This window comes from Pararge aegeria, chromosome 20, assembly GCF_905163445.1.
Source record: "Pararge aegeria chromosome 20, ilParAegt1.1, whole genome shotgun sequence".
In the NCBI taxonomy this organism is placed as follows: domain Eukaryota; kingdom Metazoa; phylum Arthropoda; class Insecta; order Lepidoptera; family Nymphalidae; genus Pararge; species Pararge aegeria.
In genome coordinates, this window is record NC_053199.1 from 14,138,436 (window position 1) to 14,160,452 (window position 22,017).

At 35.5% G+C, this 22,017-nt stretch overlaps 1 protein-coding gene across 1 annotated transcript in view; it reads right to left on the minus strand.

The window, feature by feature from the left end:
* Window positions 1-22,017, minus strand: part of LOC120632584 (acetylcholine receptor subunit alpha-like 1) — a 99,921-nt gene that overhangs the window by 73,036 nt on the left and 4,868 nt on the right. The window contains exon 2 of the mRNA XM_039902504.1: window positions 21,597-21,782. Coding sequence (XP_039758438.1) covers window positions 21,597-21,782 — 186 coding nt within the window. The remainder of the gene's footprint in view (window positions 1-21,596; window positions 21,783-22,017) is intronic.

Consider the following 22,017-nt stretch of genomic DNA (forward strand, 5'->3'; position numbering starts at 1 on the left):
ACTCGGATTTTGTTATTAACCCGACTGCGAATGTATGTATGTTTATTTATTTGGCGTGGCGAGTTTAAACGTCCATTCGTATTTTAATGTGAGTGTTGTCAATATGTTTGTCTTAGACGAAAGAGTGACGCTAAGTACATCAAAATAAAAAAAATTAAGATTTTTGGCGCAAAGAAATAATCTCAAAAAATATATTTATTTACTTGAATTTTTTACTCATTATTTTGTTCAACTACAAGTTAGTCCTAAACTACAATCACACTTTATAGTTAGGAATGATGCTGTCTAAGATGGTAATGGGCTAAACTGTCAGGAGTATGGCATATATATAAAACCCATATCCCTAATCGGACTAACTGAACCTGCGAATACTCACATAGAAGCTGTAGCATACACCACTGCTTTAGAAATACGGTCAAAGCATAATTAATTTGAAAAAGCTCGGCGTTTAATGTACAGGAGGAAAACCGTAACAGTAGCATAGAGGAAAAACCGTGGGCTCGACAAATCCACGATTAACCTCCATCATTTAGATTAATGGAACGAAGTGGCAGGTTGCAAGCTTGCATGTGCGTAAATAAAGCGTATGTGACAGTCTCCAATGAAGGAATTAGTTGACCGAAAAGGAAATCTATTCGCGATTTAGGAGGTCCCGGGATCGATTCCTGGCAGGGGTAATTTTGGATTTTATAATTTTTCAATTTTCTCTGGTCTGGTCTGCTGGGAGGCTTTGGGCGTGGCTAGTTATCACCCTACTGAAAAAGACGTGCTAAGCGATTTAGTGTTCCAGTGCGATGTCGCGTAGAAACCAAACCAGGGAAAATTCTGAAATTATAAATTCCCTCCTGTCGGAAAGGAATCGAAACAGGGGCATTCAAGTTAAAATTATAGCGCCGGTCGCCAAAATGCCGACAACTTCACCTGCGTAGATTTTTTGCTATCCCTTGAGATAAACTCATATTTTCCGTGATGTCTCCAGATAATAAACTAATATCAGATTAACTTGAAAAAGGCTTTTACTTGCTTGAAAACTTGAATAAATATCTCATTCTTCTGAAGCTCAAATACCAAAAATAAATAGCAAAATGACACACTTTCATACAAAATTTCTCCCCTGTTTTTTTACAATAAAAAAATCCTTTCATAGTACAGTAATTTTTCGTTCAGCCGTTTTGTATGTAGGTTGTCTGGCGGTCAGTCTGGGCAAAGCGTTTAAAATTCATAGAAGATTATGTTTTAAATTTAGTATATTTCAAACGTTTTGCAGTGTGTCAAAAACATTGCATTGTGAAAACGAAATTCAGTTATTAATTCACTGTGTTGAAAACGTTTGTGTATTGAAAAATATTTTTATCAATACTGAAGCCATACATGCAAGAATAGGGTGGGTCAGTTCGTTTAATTATAAATCTAACCACGAGGTTAGAGCGATACTGGCGTTATTAATTAAAGCGGAATCACGTCCCTTTATCAATTACCACATCTATTTCCTGACCCCTTTGCCCGAAAGGGAGGGGACATTGAGAAGGACAAATGCAGTGATACCCGCGTAACTTAAGATAATTTTAGCCGACACGACTCTCCTTTGGGGAGGAAACACGGCCCTAATTAATGGACCCGTCAAATTGATTAGCGGCATTATTTAACTGTGCAAGAAATTAGCAGTTATTTTATAATTAACCGAATTTTTGGACAAGGTATTTTACAGACATTACGTTATTAATTTAATCATTATAAACAGCAGTCTATTAATGTGTAGTCTACTTGAGATTAAGGTATGTAGAGTATCATAACTATTAGGATAAATGTAAGTTTTTTTTATTTAGTTTCAATGGTTCTTGTAATGAGGCCCGCTTCAGCAGGTGCACTTCGACCCTCCAGGATCTTTTGTGCTCAGTTTCAATGGTTACTAGAATAGGTAAAAAAAATGTATAATGTTTTCTATCTCACTTTGTTCTATACATTTAAGTGTTTGTGTCTCAATGGACTTATTTTTTCGTTTTATCGAGTTTGAAATCACAACGATTCTAAAGAAGTTTCACTTTAAATATCTGCATACACAAAATCTTGCGTAAGGTTTCAGCTCATGTAACAACGAGTGGGAGATAGTCTTAGAATAAAAGTTTGTATGGGATAAATCTTAAGAGAAGTTCTATGCGTATATAGGTGCAAAAAACCTCTAGTAATCCTTGCTATAACTGTGTTTGTTTGTCCTCACTTTACGCCTTAACTAAGCAATCAATAAACTTGATTTTGGCACACATTTAGTTGCAAGGACGGAGAGTATTTTTTTAAGAAATAGTAGGTAATACGAGTATGAACCAGTGTGTGTCTTTTGGGGTAATTAACTCATTCTTTATTACTTAGATCTTGTATAATACTTATTATATTGAGATGGGTTTTACCTTAATTAGACAAATATGATTATTATTATTTTTTATCCTAGGGAGAAAACGGTTATTTGTAAAAAAAAACCGACGCAGACGAAGAACACGGGCAACCGCTAGTATAATAAATTTAATATGAAAGCACTAAGCCCAACGCAATTACTAAACTTTAAATTCAAATTGGCCCAGGGATTTATAAACCCAAGAAGTCAGAACATATAAGTAGAAACGAGAAAGTTTTTTAATCAACTATTTGAACCTCATAACACGCTGATCCGCACTGCACAGGGTACATCAATTAAGACTAAGAAACTTCGAGACTGTTCAACCAAGGCAAACTTGCCTTTAACAAATTCCATCCGAACAATTTCCCTGTACTAACTCCAAGATCGATTTACCTGTTAACATATTTGCAACTTCAGCATGTAGTCGCGAACATCTTACATTTATCTTCAAGGGAATATAGTCTGTAAATAGTTTTGAGGATAGACGAAAGTGGCCTGCATAGTTTTGGATGTTCTGTGTAATAGGCTATATGTTTAAAACATGCTGCCAACGTTGGTAGCAGCTGCATTAACCAGACTTGAAAGTAAAGTGGACGCAGACAATTTGCGACTGCCACTTAAAAGGATATGTAACTTAAATTGCAGAAGCAGTTCTAAACAAGCACTAAACTCGCTTTAATAAACGTTCTGTATTTCAAAGGGGATTACATTAAAAAATAAAAACAGATGCTTCACTATACCAACTTTTACTCGCTAGATATTTCTGATTTCCTGTTACATTTAATGCCTGTCTCCAGATAGCAACGTTTTTATCCTATCCCGTGAATATTTTAATATCATTTGATACTGAATATAATTAAACCTACTAATCAAAAAGGATGTTTTAGTTATTTTACAAAGCAAAATTTAAGTACTGTCTAACAGACCAATGGTAGCTACTCGTATATCTAAAATATAAAATTAGAATACTTTAATGTTTAAACCGTTAGCCCGAGCACCCGACAAAAATCGAATCGACTAAACACAAAACTACATAATTTCAAATTAATGCATACTGTAAAGTATTTTATCCATGATTCTACTACGAACCATGGTTTCAAACGACCCCTCCCTAATCCTATTTGTTTGCCACTTTTTTCCTTATAACTAGACCTTGCCTTGAGCAAGAGTGAATGCTTTCTTGTACATAGACCTCAACGTCTTTTTCCAGGCATGATTATCGTCATGGATATCTAATACTTGAAAATAAAAGGGTGTACCAATGAGCGTTTTTATAATAGTTTTAATTGGTAGTTGTTTAGACGGCCAATTGGCGCAGTGGGCAGCGACACTGATTTCTGGGTCTAAAGTCGTGAGTTCGATTCCCACAACTGGAAAATGTTTGTGTGATGAACATTAATGTTTTTCAGTGTCTGGACGTTTATATCTGTATTATAAATATTTATGTATGGCATACATTAAAATATTCATCAGTTATCTTAGCATCCTTACCACAAGCTACGCTTACTTTGTGGCTGGATGGAGATGTGTAGTAGTATATTGATTATTTATTTAATTGATGGCTTACTTATGGTTAGTGAAAAACCATCGCCCATAAACCGGGAACTACTTAGCATGGTGTCCATCAACCTGAGGTATAATAAGACACATGTGCCTATAATTACACCGGCAACCAGGGCCTTCATACCGGAACACAGCAATTATGTAAGGCGGCAGAAATAAGCTTGGTGGTACCACTTCGCCGGACGAGCTCTCTCTCTAAAGCTCTACTGGTACAAAGTTGTAACCCACCTCTAATTAAAGTACGTGCACAATTTTCATATTCATGATCATTCTCACAAAATGACATACCATAGCGAAGTTTCGCACTGCAGACTTCGTTACCTTTAGCATTTCATCTTTAATGCATCTTCCGTGCAATAGCAGCGAATTGTGTCATCTTATATTCATTTTCACGGTTAAATGCCTCCAGTGTGAGTTGTCCCAAGGCGCAAGATCTACGTAACAGTTTGTGTAGCCGGACTAGAAACGATAGAATTATTATAATTACACAAAAATAAACTTTGTACTAAAATTAAACTAAATAAAATAAAAAACGGCTTCCAAACTACCGCAGCTAGGTAAAGTGCCTTAGATCCTGGCAGCATTGCGCCTTTGAATGGCCAAACTAATTCTTTGGCTCAGGTTTTAGATAAGGCTCTAAGATCTGACTAGCTCTAGGATCACCGGTAGACTAGATAACTCTTTTTGACAGTATAGAGAACTGTTAAAAAGCTCGAGATTCCCGTCCCCATTGTCGCAAAGTCTCTACTCCTAAAGATACGAAAAGGAAACAGTTGTCAAGGTTTTCATATTTGCGCCTCTTGGCCTTCTCGGTACTGACCAACATCTTAGGCAATATGCCTAGCTGCGATGCTATCGAAGACGTTTAAGATCTTATTTAGTTTTATTTAAGAACATGGGTTATTTTTGTTTACATTTTTTTACATATATTCTAATTATAATTCATTCATAAGAATATAGTTACATAGAGGTGAAGTAACAATAACGTTAAACTGTTAAATAAAATAAGTATTAAAGTACTTTAAAACTCTCTCAATGAAAACTTAATTAACAATTGGAACAGTCACTATCAAAACGAGCAGTCTCATGACTTATCAGTCCCAATTATCAAAATATTTAGTATATTAATTACAATATTTATATAAAACTAACTTTATCCCTACCACTACCACGCTGGGCAGATGGGTTGGTGATCACAGTAGATGGTCTTAGTAGAAAAGAGGATGCTGTTGGCCGTTTTCTGATAAAGTCCTTTAGTCGCCTCTTATGATACCCGCGGGTATCATAAGGCGGGTACGCATGGTGACGATTAAAAGGCTGCCATGGAATAGGTATGTAATGTTGAGGAATAAAAATCACATTAGTCGAAGAATTTTTATTCCGTGTTTGAAAGATTCCATCCAACTCGGATGGGCAGCGTTCGGGAAACTTCGAGACATCTTTTCGTTCAAAATTCCTCAGTGCCTGAACACTAAAGTCTTCGAACAGTGCGTGGTGCCATTGATGACTTACGGATCGTTAACGTGTTCGCATGCTATGGTCCTCTTAAGAAGGCTCAGATTCACTCAGTAGGCGATGGAGAGAGCAATGTTGGGAGTATCTCTACGTGATCAAATCCGGGATGAGGGGTCCGTAGAAGAACCTGAGTTACCGACATAGCTCAACGAATCGAATAACTGAAGTGGAAGTCGGTGGGGCCCATAACCCAGTAATCGATGGACCTTAGGGTTCAAAGGTGCTAGAATAGCCTAGCACAGGTTAACGCAGCGTTGGTGGGCCCCCACCGAGGTGCACAGATGACATCAAACGAGTCGCTGGGAGACGCTGGAAACAAGCGGCCCAGGACCGTGGATTTTGGACCTCCCTACAAAAGACCTATGCCCAGCTGTGGACTTCAATTGGTTGAAGTGATGATGATGATGATGATGGTGTGAAAGATTTAAAAAAGTAGAAAACCAAAGACCAACTCGCTATGGAACAACAAACAATTCGTCAGACATACTAAAAAAAACACAAATACACAGTGTATTTGTGTTTGCAGAACCAGTGGTAGGGTCCTTGTTAAGATTCTGAATCGCATTATCATCCATGTTTAATGCATCGCTTGGAATGACTGCAAATTGCACCAGCCAACAGTCACCTTCGCTAAATGTCTCGAGACGTCATTTCCTCTGGCACACGATGCACGTATCGGCCTCATCTCTTTTTAAATGTATTAGCATGGAAATTGGATGCCTGGTTGCTCGTAAATGGTTATAACGTCCGGGTAGATAGCGCGTACTTTCTTAGGTTACGATTTTTATTATTTAAGCTAGCAGATACTTCAAGTTCTCGTATACAGAGAGCGTTTGGTAAATTTCTAGTCACTTTCGCTAAATGTCTCACCATGTCTTTCTCTACGGCAAATGATGCACGTACCGGCCTCATCTCTTTTTAAATGTCAGCAAATAAAATTGGATGCTTGGTTGCTCGTAAATGGTTATAACGCTTTCTTAGGTTACGATTTTAATTATTTAAGCTAGCAGATACTTTAAGTTCTCGTATACAGAGAGCGTTTGGTAGATTGGTAGTCACCTTCGCTAAATGTCTCACCATGTCTTTCTCTACGGCAAATGATGCACATACCGGCCTCATCTTTTTTTAAATGTCAGCATGTAAATTGGATGCTTGATTGCTCGTAAATGGTTATATCGTCCGGGTATATAGCGCGAACTTTCTTAGGTTATGTTTTTTGTTATTTAAGTTAGCAGATACTTCAAGTTTCTGTATATACTAAGTATGTGGTGAGCGAAAACCATCCTATAAATAGAATAACAATTTGCAAGGCACGCGAGGAATGCGACGTACAAAGTGCAGCTCTGTGTCCATCAATTCCAGTAGTGTTGAACCACACTAGAAACCAGGCCCTAAACAGATGCAGACATGCAGACCAGAACACTAGCAATGCTGCTTGGAGCAGAAATAAGCATGGCGTCGGTACTTCCCAGACGAACTGTCACAAAAAGCTCTACTCCTATTAAAGAATTTGAGACGAATGGAAATAACTTATCAAAAAGTAGTCTGCTTGTCTCTCTCTCTCTTTAGTCGGTCCCTCATGACTGAGGATCGTGATCACTGCTATGGCGAGTAGACTTGTCATATATGATCTCTCTCCATCGGGTCCTGTCTTTGGCCATTTGTATTGCCTTATAGAAGGTACGGGCACCAGTTTCTCTTAGTTGATCTGACCACCGGGATGGAGATATGCCACGGGGACGTTGACTTTCTACATTTCCAACCACTATAAACTTTTCAATGCTCTCGTTTCCACGTCGTGTGATATGTCCAAAATAACTAAGGATGCGCTCAAGGCAGATGGTGGAAAGACGTGTTTTAATTTTCAGTTGTGAAAGAATTTATACATTTGGCAGTCCACAGTATGCGTAGCATTCGCCTCCAGAATCACATTTTGAAAAAGTAAAGTCTGCTTGTAAAGACTGCTTAAATAAGTACTTACTTTTTTAATATACACTCCATGAGATATTTGATCTCCAAACAATAGCAATGCAGCTATCCTTAAATCTCTCTGGACGTTTTTGTGTAAAGGCACTCTATTGCTGCATTATTGAGCAAACTGCAGTAGTTTGTATTGCTTAGTTGCGACACGAAGACACCGCGGTACCGACTGGCGATATTTCACGACGCTTTTTAACCTTAAGCACTTTTTAAATCTAATTTTTCAGCGAACCCTCTACAGAAGCCAACTTGGCATCTTGGCACGAAAAAACCGGGAGCAAAAAACTCTCCTCAAAAGTTACCTACTGGACAAATATCAAATGTATCTACACTTTATCTATACCTTCCAATTTTATAAAAGTAAGCAATGTCTATGTTCCTATACTCGTACATGTTAGCTTGTTTAATATTCTTAAGTCCTTTTTTTAATATATTTTTTAGCAAAAGTACTCCGCAAAAAATACTTATTGCATAAATATAACATGTAACTAATGTATGACATTAGTTACTACATTATATAAATAACATGTAATATAACATTTTTATTTATTTTTTAATTCAATTAGTACGGTTAACACCAATTACACTAATTTAATACATAGCAGATTAAATAATGCAGATTAAAACGAGAACAAAAAAAAAAAAAAATACAAAAATAAAAACAGAAACAAAAACATAATTATAACAATTCAATAAACTTTACAATAGTTTTCATCATCATCATCATCTCAACCAATTGACGTCCACTGCTGGACATAGGTCTTTTGTAGGGAGTTCCACAATGCACGGTCCTGGGCCGCTTGCCTCCAACGGCTCCCAGCTACTCGCCTGATGTCATCTGTCCACCTCGTTTGGGGCCGACCTACGCTGCGTTTACCGGTGCGGGGTCGCCATTCCAGCACCTTAAGACCCCAACGTCCATCGGTTCTCCGAGCTATGTGCCCCGCCCATTGCCACTTCAGCTTCGCAACTCGCTGAGCTATGTCGGTAACTCTAGTTCTTCTACGGATCTCCTCACAATAGGACAATAGTTTTACCTACTAGTAATTATACTATCTCAAAAAATCAGAAGATAGTTAAGCCAATAACATGGTGCTATTACATTTTGTTATTGAACATAACTTTAACAATACCTAATCATATAAAGATTATATATGTTTATAAAGAAAACCAATGTTGTTAAGCATGCCAATTTTATTATTCTGTTTTATTCAGGAAGGTAAGTTGTTCTCACTCAGCTATGTAAAAAAGACCCTGAGGAAATATCGTTTACCAGTTTACTGGAGTAAGATTAGCACGATAACTAAAAGTATAGGTAATATATTATCAATTAAGAAATTTATATTTGTAGTTATTTGAAATTATAGTACACGCTGGTTTCAGTGACTAGAATTATAAACCAGGGGCTTGAGTTTGAGTTTCGTGGTTCTAACAAACTCATAGTGGTTTCTCAAAATATTAGCGGACTACGTCATTTTTTCACAGCACCATTTTATCGTGCATTTTCTGTAATCATTTGTCGTTCACAAGACTATAAAGTAAGACTCTCATCATATTTTTCAGGATCTTAATATATTCTTAGACCAAGTCGTGTTTGAAAACCTTGTAGCATTAGTTTTAACTTAAGAAATATTATTAATGTGAACACTCACTATAACGGAAAAATATGTAAATGCTTGCGATAGGCGAAACTGAACAAATAATGTTTGATTGATTTGATAAAATTCATGAATTTTATTCTTATTTTATTTTCAATTGTTATGTACCAGCAGTGATAGCCAGCACTTATAAATGAGATATACAAAAGAAAGCTTATCCCAAAGACATCTTTTCCAGCCACCTTAAGATGTTAGTCAGATAATTGTCTAGATTGGGTATAATAAAAGTCAAATAAAAGAAGAGTACGACAATACACATTTCGCCATCTAGCCCCAAAGTAAGCGTAGCTGGTGTTATGGGTACTAAGATAGCTGATTAATATTTTTTTATAAATATAATACACATAAATACTTATAATATACAGATAAGCACCCAGATACTGAAAAACATTCATGTTCATCACACAAACATTTTCCAGTTGTGGGAATCGAGCCCACGACCTCGGACCCAGAAAGCAGGGTCGCTTTCCACAGCGCCACTCGGCCGTCTAAATAACATAGATATCATAAAATATTACTTTCGTACTACGCGATGAGTATTACCGTCGAAAATGTTTAAACTCCATTGAAAAATATTTTCCGTAAACACACAGTAAGAGCAGCCATACAATAGAGTTACTTTATTACATCCATTAAAAACTCTATTACAAAGTCAACGTCGCACACAGAAAAGCAATTTAGGTTCCTTTGGGAGGCTTTAGGGGAAGTGTGCTCTAGCTACGTGTGTAGCGCTGCATTTTTGAGTTAACTGCAATGTAAGGTACAACAGCAAAGTTTTCAGTGTGATTCAAACAATTGAAAACGTTTCCCGTATGGGTACAGATTTGAGAGCATTAACTCAGAACCCGAAATACTATAAAGAGTTAATAGTAGACACCGTCGTCATTTTGAAGTAATATGCAATGTGAAAGTGACATTAGAAAATTATTTATCTGTAACTATTTTATTTATCTTTAAATTATTTATCTTATTTGATATATTTGATATTAATATCTTTTTTTTTAGTTATTTGTTATTACTACTACAAAGAACTAGGAGGTTCTCAATGCGGTTGTAACTGTTTTCTTTAATGTTTGTTAGCTCAGAACTCGGACATTTATGAACCAATTTTTTTTTTAGAAAATACTTATTTCTTGCTTTTTAGTTATACAAATTAATTATTTACTATTAAAATTTCTAATCGCCACTTGTTTGAGAGTGGAGCGTGGTGGGCCTATGCACCAAAATCTCTTATGAGAGGGCTGTGCCCAACTGTGGGATTATAATAGTCTGAGGATAATGGTCATGATTCCTTAGGTATCCAATGTACTCAATTAAATTAAGTACAAATGTGTTTAGAAATTACATATTTTATTTTAAGATGTGACATTTCGTTACGCTATTTTAGATAGGTATACTTGTGTTGGATTACAATGGATATTTCCACAATTAGGTGATTTATTTATTAATTAATATTAATGTGGAATACTTTGACAAATATGATAATTGTTGTTCATTAATTATTTGTGTATATTGCAACTTTTTCTATCATCCTATCGACTCATTACCGACTCACTTCAGGGCAAGGTCTCCTCCAAAAATGAGAAGGGGTTAAGGCTTTGCTCAGGTCTGAAGGGCGTGCTTGCCGCTCTAATTACAGGCTCATAGCTACGTTACAGCTACGCCTCAAATTGAAGGCACTTTGTGGGACGTGCTTCTTGCATGCCCTGACTTTTTTCCACTTATTATCAGGGGGTATCTTAGTCCGTCGATTATTTCTACAAAAAATAAAAAGATTTCCTCTGACGTTTCTAGATAAAAATAGAATAAATATACATACAGCCCTTCCTATTTACGATATAGGAATTGATAATCTTCAGTATCTAAGTTCAGTGGGTGGGCTACCCATATACTGCAATATACCAAAGTGCTACATTACTCTACTGGCAGCGCAATTTTCGTGTAGATAGTAAAGTAAAGCAATAAATAACCTTCGGTGCATGATGCTGAATAAGATATCGTAAAAGGAAGTGCAGTCTTCCATTTCACCATTGGATGCGGGGTTACATGTATTACACTTTAAAATATTCCATCGGGATTAAGCTGATACTTTACGGAACGCGATCTCGTTTTGAATACTGCGAAGTATTTAAAACTGAATGGAAGTGGCGATAGACTGGTGGACATCGGTTTCACCTCCGGGGGGCCGAGTTTGAATCCTAGCACGCATGGAACTTTTAGGGCTAGATATCGATGTGTGTATTGTCGTAATAGTATAAATATATAATCCCGACCGTTGATTATTTTAAATTGTCTAGTTAATCCCAATTAAATTTACGCGGTGACGCGGACCAAATGTAATTACTTATAACATTTTGGACCAACCTGGGTGTTAAGCAGTGGCGTGCATAAAGGGTATGCACAGGGTATGCAAATGATATAAAATAAAAAAATCTCACGTATAACTTATAAAAAACTTAAGGATAGCAAGAATAGTATTTATGACTCGTACTGGAGACTTTCTTTATTTTATATCATCTGCATACCCTGTGCATACCCTCTATGCACGCCACTTTTATTAAGCCCTCGGTCGGCCCTCGGATGATCGGTAGCTGAACATGCTTAGTAATACAGCAACGAATCAGTTAATATAAAAACAAACCAAGCTAGCAATATTTGAAAAGCAAACTTTATTTCTTTCGCATTTATTTCCAAACGAACGGATAGATATAAAGTTTCACTTAAAATTTATAATCCAATGAGGGCCAATCTGGAATTCTGTCGTAGATATTGCCAAAGAAATAACTCCGAGAGGTCGTTTTATATCCGGGGCAGCCTGCCAAAACCGGGCGTCAGCGAAATGAAACTTTTGGGATCGGTAGATAATTATTGGATTAGTAGAGTATAGATCACCATCCTTTTACATTTACCAATACGGGATTGGTAAACTGTCATCGTCCTACAACCAGTTTCTTAAGTTTCAATCAATATTTGTTTAAGAACTTGAGAATCTGTTCTAAGCTCAATGACGATTATTTATATACAGTTCTTAATGTCTAGTTCCGACCTTTCTATATTTTAGGAGAGAGGCTTTAAGAGACCCATAACGTTGCTCTTATCCAGATCGTCTTTAACTATTAATATAAAACTTAAGAAATAATAGCTGCGACAACCAAACATGCTCCCGAAGACACTGGGTTCACAGCTTTTATAACGAAGGCTGGCATGGCAGGCTTTTAATTTTAATCAGGTTTAAATAAAAAAAATATGTCTCTTATGGATTCGAGATGTTGTGAGACTCCAATCAAAACTGAAGCCTAGAAATCTCTGTAATAGGAAATTTTTAATAATTAAGAATGATTAACTTTAGTTTTCTATAGAATTCGTGTTATTTTTAATTTTTGAACTCTTTAATTAGGTTTTATAGTATATAATGGCATGCATAACAAGCAATATTTTTATCTCGAAAGTCTTAAACAATACGCTTCGTTTTAATAAATGTATCCATAAGTATTTTATTAACAATTTCGAAGATACCTAGATTACAATCTAGGCATATTCGCATTTTTTTATTTCCTTTTTAGGCTCTTAAACCCTATCAATACAATACTAAAATTTTTATGACATAAATATTAAAATATACTTTGTACAGAAATGTATTGGTAGATTACTAAAATTAAAATACTGTAATTTAATATATCAATGCGGTTGAACACGTTTTCAGCCAGAGGCTTTGATTTAATCATACTAAACTTTGTACCATGTAATAATCTGTTACCCACTTCAGGGAATTTGTTTGTATAATTTGAAGTATACTGTATACAACCCCGTTAGAATTCCCAGTGTAAACTTGATCATAACTTTCCAAAGCGAACTTTTGTCTCCAGCTCCATAAACTTACAAAATGTTGGTTGTTAGAAGTTGCTTAACTTGCACAAAACTAGGGGCCAAGGCGTTCTTGACAATGCATAGTTTATACTCGTAAATAGTTAGCGTTGCTTGAAATTTAACATTAACCCCTCAGCTCATACTATTAGTTATCTGAGCGCAGCTGAAGCTGTTCAGTACTTTCGACATATTTCAGTTTTTAAAGAATGTTTTATTAGTATTTACAATAATTTTAATGAAATTCTGTAAAATTTAGGGTCGTACTACGAGGAAATAGAAGACATAGGATACTTTTTATCCCGAATTCCAGCTTAGTTCCTTTGAAAGAGTCCGTCCGTCACTTTCGTCCCGAAAGTGTTTGTCAATTGAAACACCATAACTTCGTCAAATGTTTACCAATTAAAATAATTCTTTTTGTTTTTGGATAGGTTATACTATCAGTTTAGTTTTGCTCAAACTTCGTGTAATACTAATGTATAAAACTGATTGAAGATAGAGGACAGAACTGGTCAGTGGATAAAAGTAAACCCCTCACTTAACGATTCTAAACGTTTAAGAAGACTTCAGTGCTAGGACTATATAAAAAAAAATATAAGTTGTCTTGGTTAACCTTTAGGATACGAATCAACTAACAATGCGATTTCGATTCTTCCTATAACGATTACTATTTTTTTTAGTGGCAGGAGCTGAGACTGATGGATACCAAATTAACTTTGAAACTTCCAAACAAGGGCATTCATCCATTTACTGACTTGGGCCAACGTTGCCTACCCAACGCTATAGACCAGTATGTAGTGCTGCTGTTAAGCCACACATTTTTAATATAGTCATTTGCTATAGGGAATTCTAAGTATATTAAATAAGGCAAAAGGTGATAGCCTAGTGGGTAAGGCGCCGCCCTCCGGAGGGACCGAGTTCGAAGCCCGGCACGGACATCTAACTTTTAGGAATTACATGCGTTTCGTAATTTCAACAATTAAAGGATAACATTTAAGCGCTAAAGGACAACATTGTGAGGAAACCTGCATGCCTGAGAGTTTTCCACATTGCTCTCAAGGGCGTGTGAAATCCACCAATCCGCACTTGGCCAGCTTGGTGGGCTACAACCCTTCTCATTCCGAGAGGAGATCCGTGCCCTGTAGTGGGCCGATAATAGGGCTATATAATTAATTTATATGATGTAGAAAATCTGAAAACACCCGTAGGCCTAAATAAATAACATTATTCTATTTAATTTACGCCTTAACAAACTTTTGTCTTCCACTCTCAATAAACTTACAAATGTTAGCTCTCAAAACTTTTAGAACTTGAACAAAACTGTGAAACAAGACGCTCTTAACAATTCATAGTTTGTTCTCGTAAATAACTGGGGGTTTATTTAGCTGTTTAGGACAATAACCTTTCGTAGATACCGAGCCGTTACAGTGGACTTAGTATCCGAATAAATACAAATGTTAGAGGTCATTTATTTCAATATATATAACCACCGGTATCCACGAAAGGAAAGCCGGGACTTACCCACTAGGCGATCACCGCTTCATACAAATTATGCACAGATAAAAATGCGTGAGTAACCGCAAGCCTGATATAGAGAAGAACGGTGTCCAGTATTAAGATATTTTAAGTTGTTAAAACAAACTGCAATGTACAACCTCAAATTGCTTTTAAGGTTAGAAAGGCATAAAATTTAAACACCCAGAGAGCACTCAGGTTCAAAGGGATTCGATGTTCTTTTTTCCAAGTCAAGTAAGCTATCTCTGATTGGCTGCACTTCAAACGTTTGGTTGATCAAGTCAATATCTCTTCGCCATTGGTGGTGGAATGTATCTATAAAGAAACCGTTTTATTTTACTGAAGGATAAGTAGTGCTTTTTTTCCTACCTCTTTATAAATAAATGCGTAAAACAAAACTGAAGATTTTATAGTGGCTATTACTTTTAAACGCCATTCTATAACATATTATGAAAAATGAGCTTAATTTGCAATACTCCGCGAAAAGCAGGAGAATCTGTATTGTGTGATTTATAATTTCTTCAACCATTATACGCTACACCAAACAGATCTTCGGCAACGTACCCTCTACGCACGTTTCGCTTCGAGACCGGAGCATCCTCAGGAGATGTTGACTTTACAATGAATAATTCTTAAGTCAATATCTTCTTTTCCTTTTGCTTAACAATTATCTATTGTAAAGTCAACCTCTCCATCACACATCAGTTTCGGAGCGAAACATGCGTAGAGGGTACATTGCTGAAGAGCTGTTTGGTGTGGAGTATAAGGGTTGAAAAAATTATAAAAAACACCATACAGATTCTCCTGCTTTCGCGGAATATAGCAAATTAACCTTAATTTTCATAATATATTATGGAATTCCGCAAATTGGCGTTACTTTGCGGAATTGCATGCATCTTACCAATATTTAAAGGCTTGCTACGAAGCGTGAATAAAAGTATAAGCTAAGTAAAGGCTTAGTTAAGTTATTTATGCACTTAATTTTCTTTATCCACTATACAAGTTAAACCTTTATACGATACTAGTTTATATTCTTACTCATATTTAAGTATGCTAAATACCTAAAGTATATATTAGTTTATTACTTTTATTATTTTATGTGTGTAATCTGGATAAGTAACTAATACCTACTTATGTAATTATTTGTAAGTATGTGTGTAATAATAATACACTCGACCAATCGGTTTCTCATTGTTCTCATAATCCTGATGTTGCCTGGAACAGATCGCTACTAAGCGATAAGGTCACCTTTTGTTTCCTAATTTTTAATTTTTCACTTGTACTGTCCATTTTTCCTTTTTTTTGTGGTGTAGAGTGTATAAATAAATAAATAAACTTTGACTATAATCTAACTGGTTGATAGCGACTAACCTGTTAGAGTTATAGCAGATATTTTAAACCCACACCTAGTCGGTTTCTAGGTGGCATCGCACCGGAACGGAACTTGGCATGGCTTGGCTTGGCATAGATAAAATTAAGTCATTATTTATTCCTAAACTGCCCTGCGGGGAATGAACGCCACCCCTGACAAAACTACGCTGCGTCAAGGAGGTTATCATATAAAGCATTTCGCAGGATAGAAATATTTATACCCTAAAGTATAATTTCAGATACGGTTAAATACGTAGTTATGATTTATTTTACCGAAAGTCCAAAAATATTTTTTTATGATCCTGTAACGTTGGTACCAAATTCGAAGCGTATTGTCCTTTCCAGTTTCAATAGATCCGTTGAGTGATTTAAGAGTGAAAAGGTAACAAACGAACAGACAGTAAAATAAAGTTAAAAGTAAACAATCTTAACAATCTTTAAAATCTTAACAATTATTCATTGTAAAGTCAACATCTCCTGAGGATGCTCCGGTTTCGGAGCGAAACGTGCGTAGAGGGTATATTGCCGAAGATCTGTTTGGTGTGGAGTATAAGGATTGAAAAAATTATAATTTACACCACACAGATTCTCCTGCTTTTCGCGGAGTATAGCAAATTAAGCTTAATTTTGATAATATATCATTGATTTCCGCTAAGTAACGCCTGCTTCTATCCAATATTCTATCCAAGTTAAAAGTAATATAACGTATAATATATAAATTAAAATACCTATACCCTAAGTTTAGTATAACCGTAAGTAAAGTAAGTTATAAGTATCAATGGAAACAACATTTCTGTTTTCATTTAGATTGCTTGGTCTAACCGAGTTGAGTCGGTCGAGTGCGGTGAAACTTTATTTATAAATCCATAACCTTTCAACGCAGGTTCGATTTCAATTTGATTCGCGTCCCCAGCGGTTTAGTTAAATGAGTTTTGCTCGTGATGGTGGTTTAGAGCTAGATGACTTTCTGTATCTACAAAGTTCTTTTAACAATTGTTTGGTATCATGTTATTATTTATACTGTTGTTATTATCATTATTTTAAAGCTCGACCAAGCTTCCTTTTAAAACTTGCTTTTAATTGAATTTATTACATACTAGCACACCCAGCCCGCTTCGCCGGGCTAGACTTTGCTTTATTTTATTTAAACAATAAACTTCCAGCATTAAATTTTTAATTTAAGTGTCCTAATATATTAAATCATTTATTTCTCTCCGTATTTATTCTCTTCTATTCTCTTCTCGAGCGGGTGAAGATAATTATCTACACCCATGTACACCCAACAATAGAATATCATCATAGAAAATAAAAGTTCAAAAATAGGAGTGCTCCGATCGTCACCAAACTTTACAAGATTACTCGCCAGGTCAATCTGGAGATTCCCTGAAAGTTTCATTAAAATCGGTCCATCCGTTACGGAGCCTATACGGAACATACCCACACACTTTCTCTTTTATATATATATAGATAGATAGATAGATAGATAGATATTATATCTATTTAAGTGGGCCGGTAATGAGTTTACATCACGATTATATATATTATTTTAAGAATTTGTTCATTAGTATATATTAGTAATAGTTAAATCATTATCAACTCTTTACCGGCCACTACAGGGCACGGGTCTCCTGGCACAGTCATAGTCCACAAAGCTAGCCCAGTGTTAATTGGTGGACAGTGCCCAGTAGTGGGAGATTAATACGTTAAATGTATTTTACATGCATATATTTTTACTTTTTAAAATGTTTGTCAAATTGACTCGTTTTTCCCGCACGTCAGAAGATTGGCTGGTAAAAAATCTCATTAAGTCCGCCTTTTGTAAACCGTCTTATTGGTTGTGCAATAAAGTGAATAAATAAAGAAAAATTAATATGCTGAGGATAAAATAATACGAAATTACTTTCATAAATCACACAAGATTTACTCGTAAATTCCAGTTGACATAATATATTCAAGATAAATATTAATTTCCTAATCGAATCTAAAACTTTACACCCACTGTTTTCTATCTAATACAAGTTGATATTATTAAACAACAATTTTGCAACAAACTCAATATTATTGAAGCAATTTATATTAATAAGTTTCCTATTGGCTTCGCTCGTTTATAAACTACTCCGAGAAATCCAAACTTAGAACGGATCTAAAGTTTTAAATTACACTTTATCGGTTTAAGCTGACATACCCCAACGTTACTATAAAAGTCACACGTTACAATGGCTGAGATGCCAGTTTACAGTTTTTGATTTGTCACAATAATACTACTTCAGAGGATGCAAAACTTCTCTAACATTATAGAGTGAGTAGTAGAGTGTTGGTTGCAAAACTATGATAAGTTTACTAAAATATTTGTAACCAAAAAATCTAAATTCAAAAAACACAAAATTTATATGGGCTAGGGATGTGCGTGAGCAACTATTTTTGCACTGGAGGACAATTTTCTGGTTTCGAACGTAGCGTTTATGTTCTCATTGGTTAGTAAGTCAAAACCAAAGAGAAAGAGGTCAATTTATATTGTTATTAATGAATATTATTTGGACGGTTCTCACCGATAAATCGATTTCGAGCCTTCTCCATGTAAACGACATTGGCGAAGTACCCTGTGCCTAATTGTCACACTTAAAGCCTTACACAGCGAATAGTGACTATTGCAACTTTAGAATGCTTACAAATATTACATGTTTGTTATTTTCACCAAGTGAAGTAAAAAAACTTCAATAAAAATATATAACTGATATCGTTGGTTTTTCCTTCTTAAACACAATAATTTTCCCATTTTTAAATTAATAGGGTAGCGTAGATATGAAGGAGCAGAATTAATAACATATAAAGAGTTAAATAAATAAGTATTTGAATGCCCTACAATCGAACGTTAGATCATAGAACCCTTTGTCCCAAATAAATGTAAGCAAATCCTAAATAACCACTGATAATATTGAGATAATTTATTCCCTGGAAGTTTTAACGTAATGGAAGTAAGCAGGAAGCGAGTCCCGTTTTAACTAAGGGATTTGAGTTGTAGTTTGGGTTAATCCGGGGTTCCCGATCCGAAACTATTTACGAGAAGTGCCCAACGTGAAATGATTTCGAATTAATTTTATTTACACTATTAGATTAACGAGATCGTTAAGCCTAATTTGAAAGGGGAAAGTGTTATTAAAGTTTTGGTGATTAACGATAAAATGGTTATTAGTTAGCCTTTTAGTAACAGTTTTTTTTATAGTAAGAATTGATTAACCAAGCAGATTTCTTAATATAAATAAACTGTGAGATGGTGATAACAAAAAAAAAAAAATACCCGGCTAAGTTTGTTGTGGGCTCTTCTTAGACCAGGGCGCGTTTGGAACGCTCGTAGCTTTAGGTTTAAGGTGGCGTACGAAGTTATCACCATCCCCTTACAATTATGTAAACATATATGTATGAACGCTTCATAAGTGCCTGTGATAGGCCTACATGAATAAAGAAATTTTGATAGCCCATCAGCACGGATAGCATGGGCAGGAGACAATTATCTCTCCAAAGAGAGGATAAACATTTATCTTCTTCCACAGTTTTATCAACACTCATAGCATTCGCGATAAGTGGAAATAATATACAAATAATCAATGTGTAGTAATAAACGGGGGGTTATTATTGTTATTATTAAAATAAACGGAGGTAAATTTCTCCTATTCCATGTTCCCGTGCTTTAGCAGGTGGACGTTAATTACGCTGACAGGGGATATAATCAGGTGATATAACTTTTGTCTCCTGCCTGCTAGTGGTAAGCTGAAAACCACCGTCTATAAAACGTCCTAAAAATAGCCGCCCTGTGTCCGTCATCCTAAGTTGAAGGGATTAAGTACACCAGCAACAACACCCTTCAGACCGGAACACGGTAATAGTTTATCAGGACGCCTTTGGAACCCTCGTAGCTGTAGTTTTAAGTTTACGAATGTGGTTATCGCCATCATCTCACTACCGTGTAATTCTTATGTACGCATCAAAAGTGCCACCTATGGGCCTACTTGGATAAAGATATTTTTGACTTTGACTTTGACTTTAAACATACCAATGCGGCTTGGTGCCAGGAATAAGCATGAATATAATTTTTTTTTAACTATATTCTCGTTGAAGAATATTTAGTGCATTTATAATGATTAATAACATAAGCATTCATAGCCCTTAAACGCAGCTGTAACCGCGGTGAATAGCTAGTAATATTATAAAGCTGCACAATTTGTTGGTAAACTTAAAACCAAAAAATTCAGGCACTAATATTACGATTCGAAAATTTATTTTTGCGATCGATATCGCTGTTATTGAAATATAAAAAGTAATAAGCTTATTTTTATTTAAAAGGCTTTGTTTGATATTTTTCCTTGTTGTAATTATTTAATGTACGTATCTTAAATGGCGCTGCTCAGTGATTTTACAATTATTAAATTTATTATATAGTACAATATTATTACAATTATATAATACAACTAGCTGTTGCCCGCGACTTTGTCTGCGTTAGATTTTGTTTTTTGATGTAGCATTCAATTTAGTTGTAGTTCTAAGCTAACGCTAAGCCATAAATGAGGGGTTTGCTGCTGTCCGCTGAGGAGTTCTATCCTCTATCTCCAACCACATTCATCAGATCTACACAGTTTGGGCAAAATTAAAAACATATTATAACCCCTATAGTACAAAACTATTTTATTAAATCGGTTATAATTTGTTGGAGTTATGGTGTAAAATATTCAAACACAGGGATAAAAATTATCCTATATTGCTACTAACACTTCCAAGAATATGTGTACAAAGTTTCATGAAGATCTGTTAGGTAGTTTTCGCGTGAAAGCGTAACAAACAAACTTACATTTACATTTATAATATTAGTAGGGAAGTAGAGATACAATATAAACTATTAACTTTTCAATTGGTACACATAACTTCACTTACTATTCATATTATATGTTACTATCGGCTATGACAAAATGTAGGTGACGTGAAAGCACAAGATTTTAACCACCCAAAAAGTCAAACACTCTTAAGATACAGTTTATATACCTTGTATTAGTCTAGTGAACAGTGGTCACGAGCATGTCGAGGTCATCGGTGACGCGATCCAATAAGATTTTCTCCTACCAAAATCGCTCAACGCGTCTTAAGAATTTCTTACTTAAAAACTAGTACATATCCCTATTCCTACTAATATTATAAATGTGAATGTAAGTTTGTTTGTTACGCTTTCACGCTAGAACTACTAAACCGATCATCATAAAACTTTGTACACATATTACTGAAGGTATGAGAAGTAATATAGGATGACTTTTTATCCCGAAATTAAGCTCAGTTCTCTTGGGAGAGGGGATGAAAGTGTTTGACAATTTTACACCATAACGCCGTCAAATGAACGATTAAAATAATTACTTACTTACTTTTTTTATATAACAATACACAACTTAAAAAATTGAGTAGAATTAAACCTTAATTTAAATGCTATGTCTTTAAAAAAACAAAAACAAACGCAGACGAAGGCAACAGCTAGTATACTATATATGTACTTGATATCGTTTATTATTATTATTTATTTTAGTAATTGCTTATTAGTTGTAATTTTAGCTTGATATATAAATGTAATTTGTAATTGCAAATTTAATTTGATTCAATTTATATTCCAGTAGTCTTTATTTGTTTATCTTTACCGTTTTTTTTTGTCGGTTATTTGGCCTGAAATTAAAGTATTTTTTTATTACTATATAGGTACTTACAACGTCGATGAGTTGACTGAGCCTTAGTCCCATCTTGACGGTGAGCCGATCTGAGTTGTTGCCTACGGGCCGGATCAATCTGTTGTAGTTTGAGAGGAGGTCGTCGTATAGCCGCTTCGCTTCAGGGTTTGCGACGCTCAAGCGGCCCCACACGCACAGGACTCCGACCACAAACGCCAACACCATCTTAGGCTAACACCACCCCTGGGGACAAAGAGAATTCACGTTGAATGACTATGAATTGATTTCAGTATGACTATTGTATGATTGATTGACGGCCGACTGGCGCAGTGGGCAGCGACCCTGCTTTCTGAGTCCAAGGCCGTGGGTTCGATTCCCACAACTGGAAAATGTTTGTGTTATGAGCATTATGTGTTTTTCAGTGTCTGGGTGTTTATATGTATTTTCTAAGTATTTATGT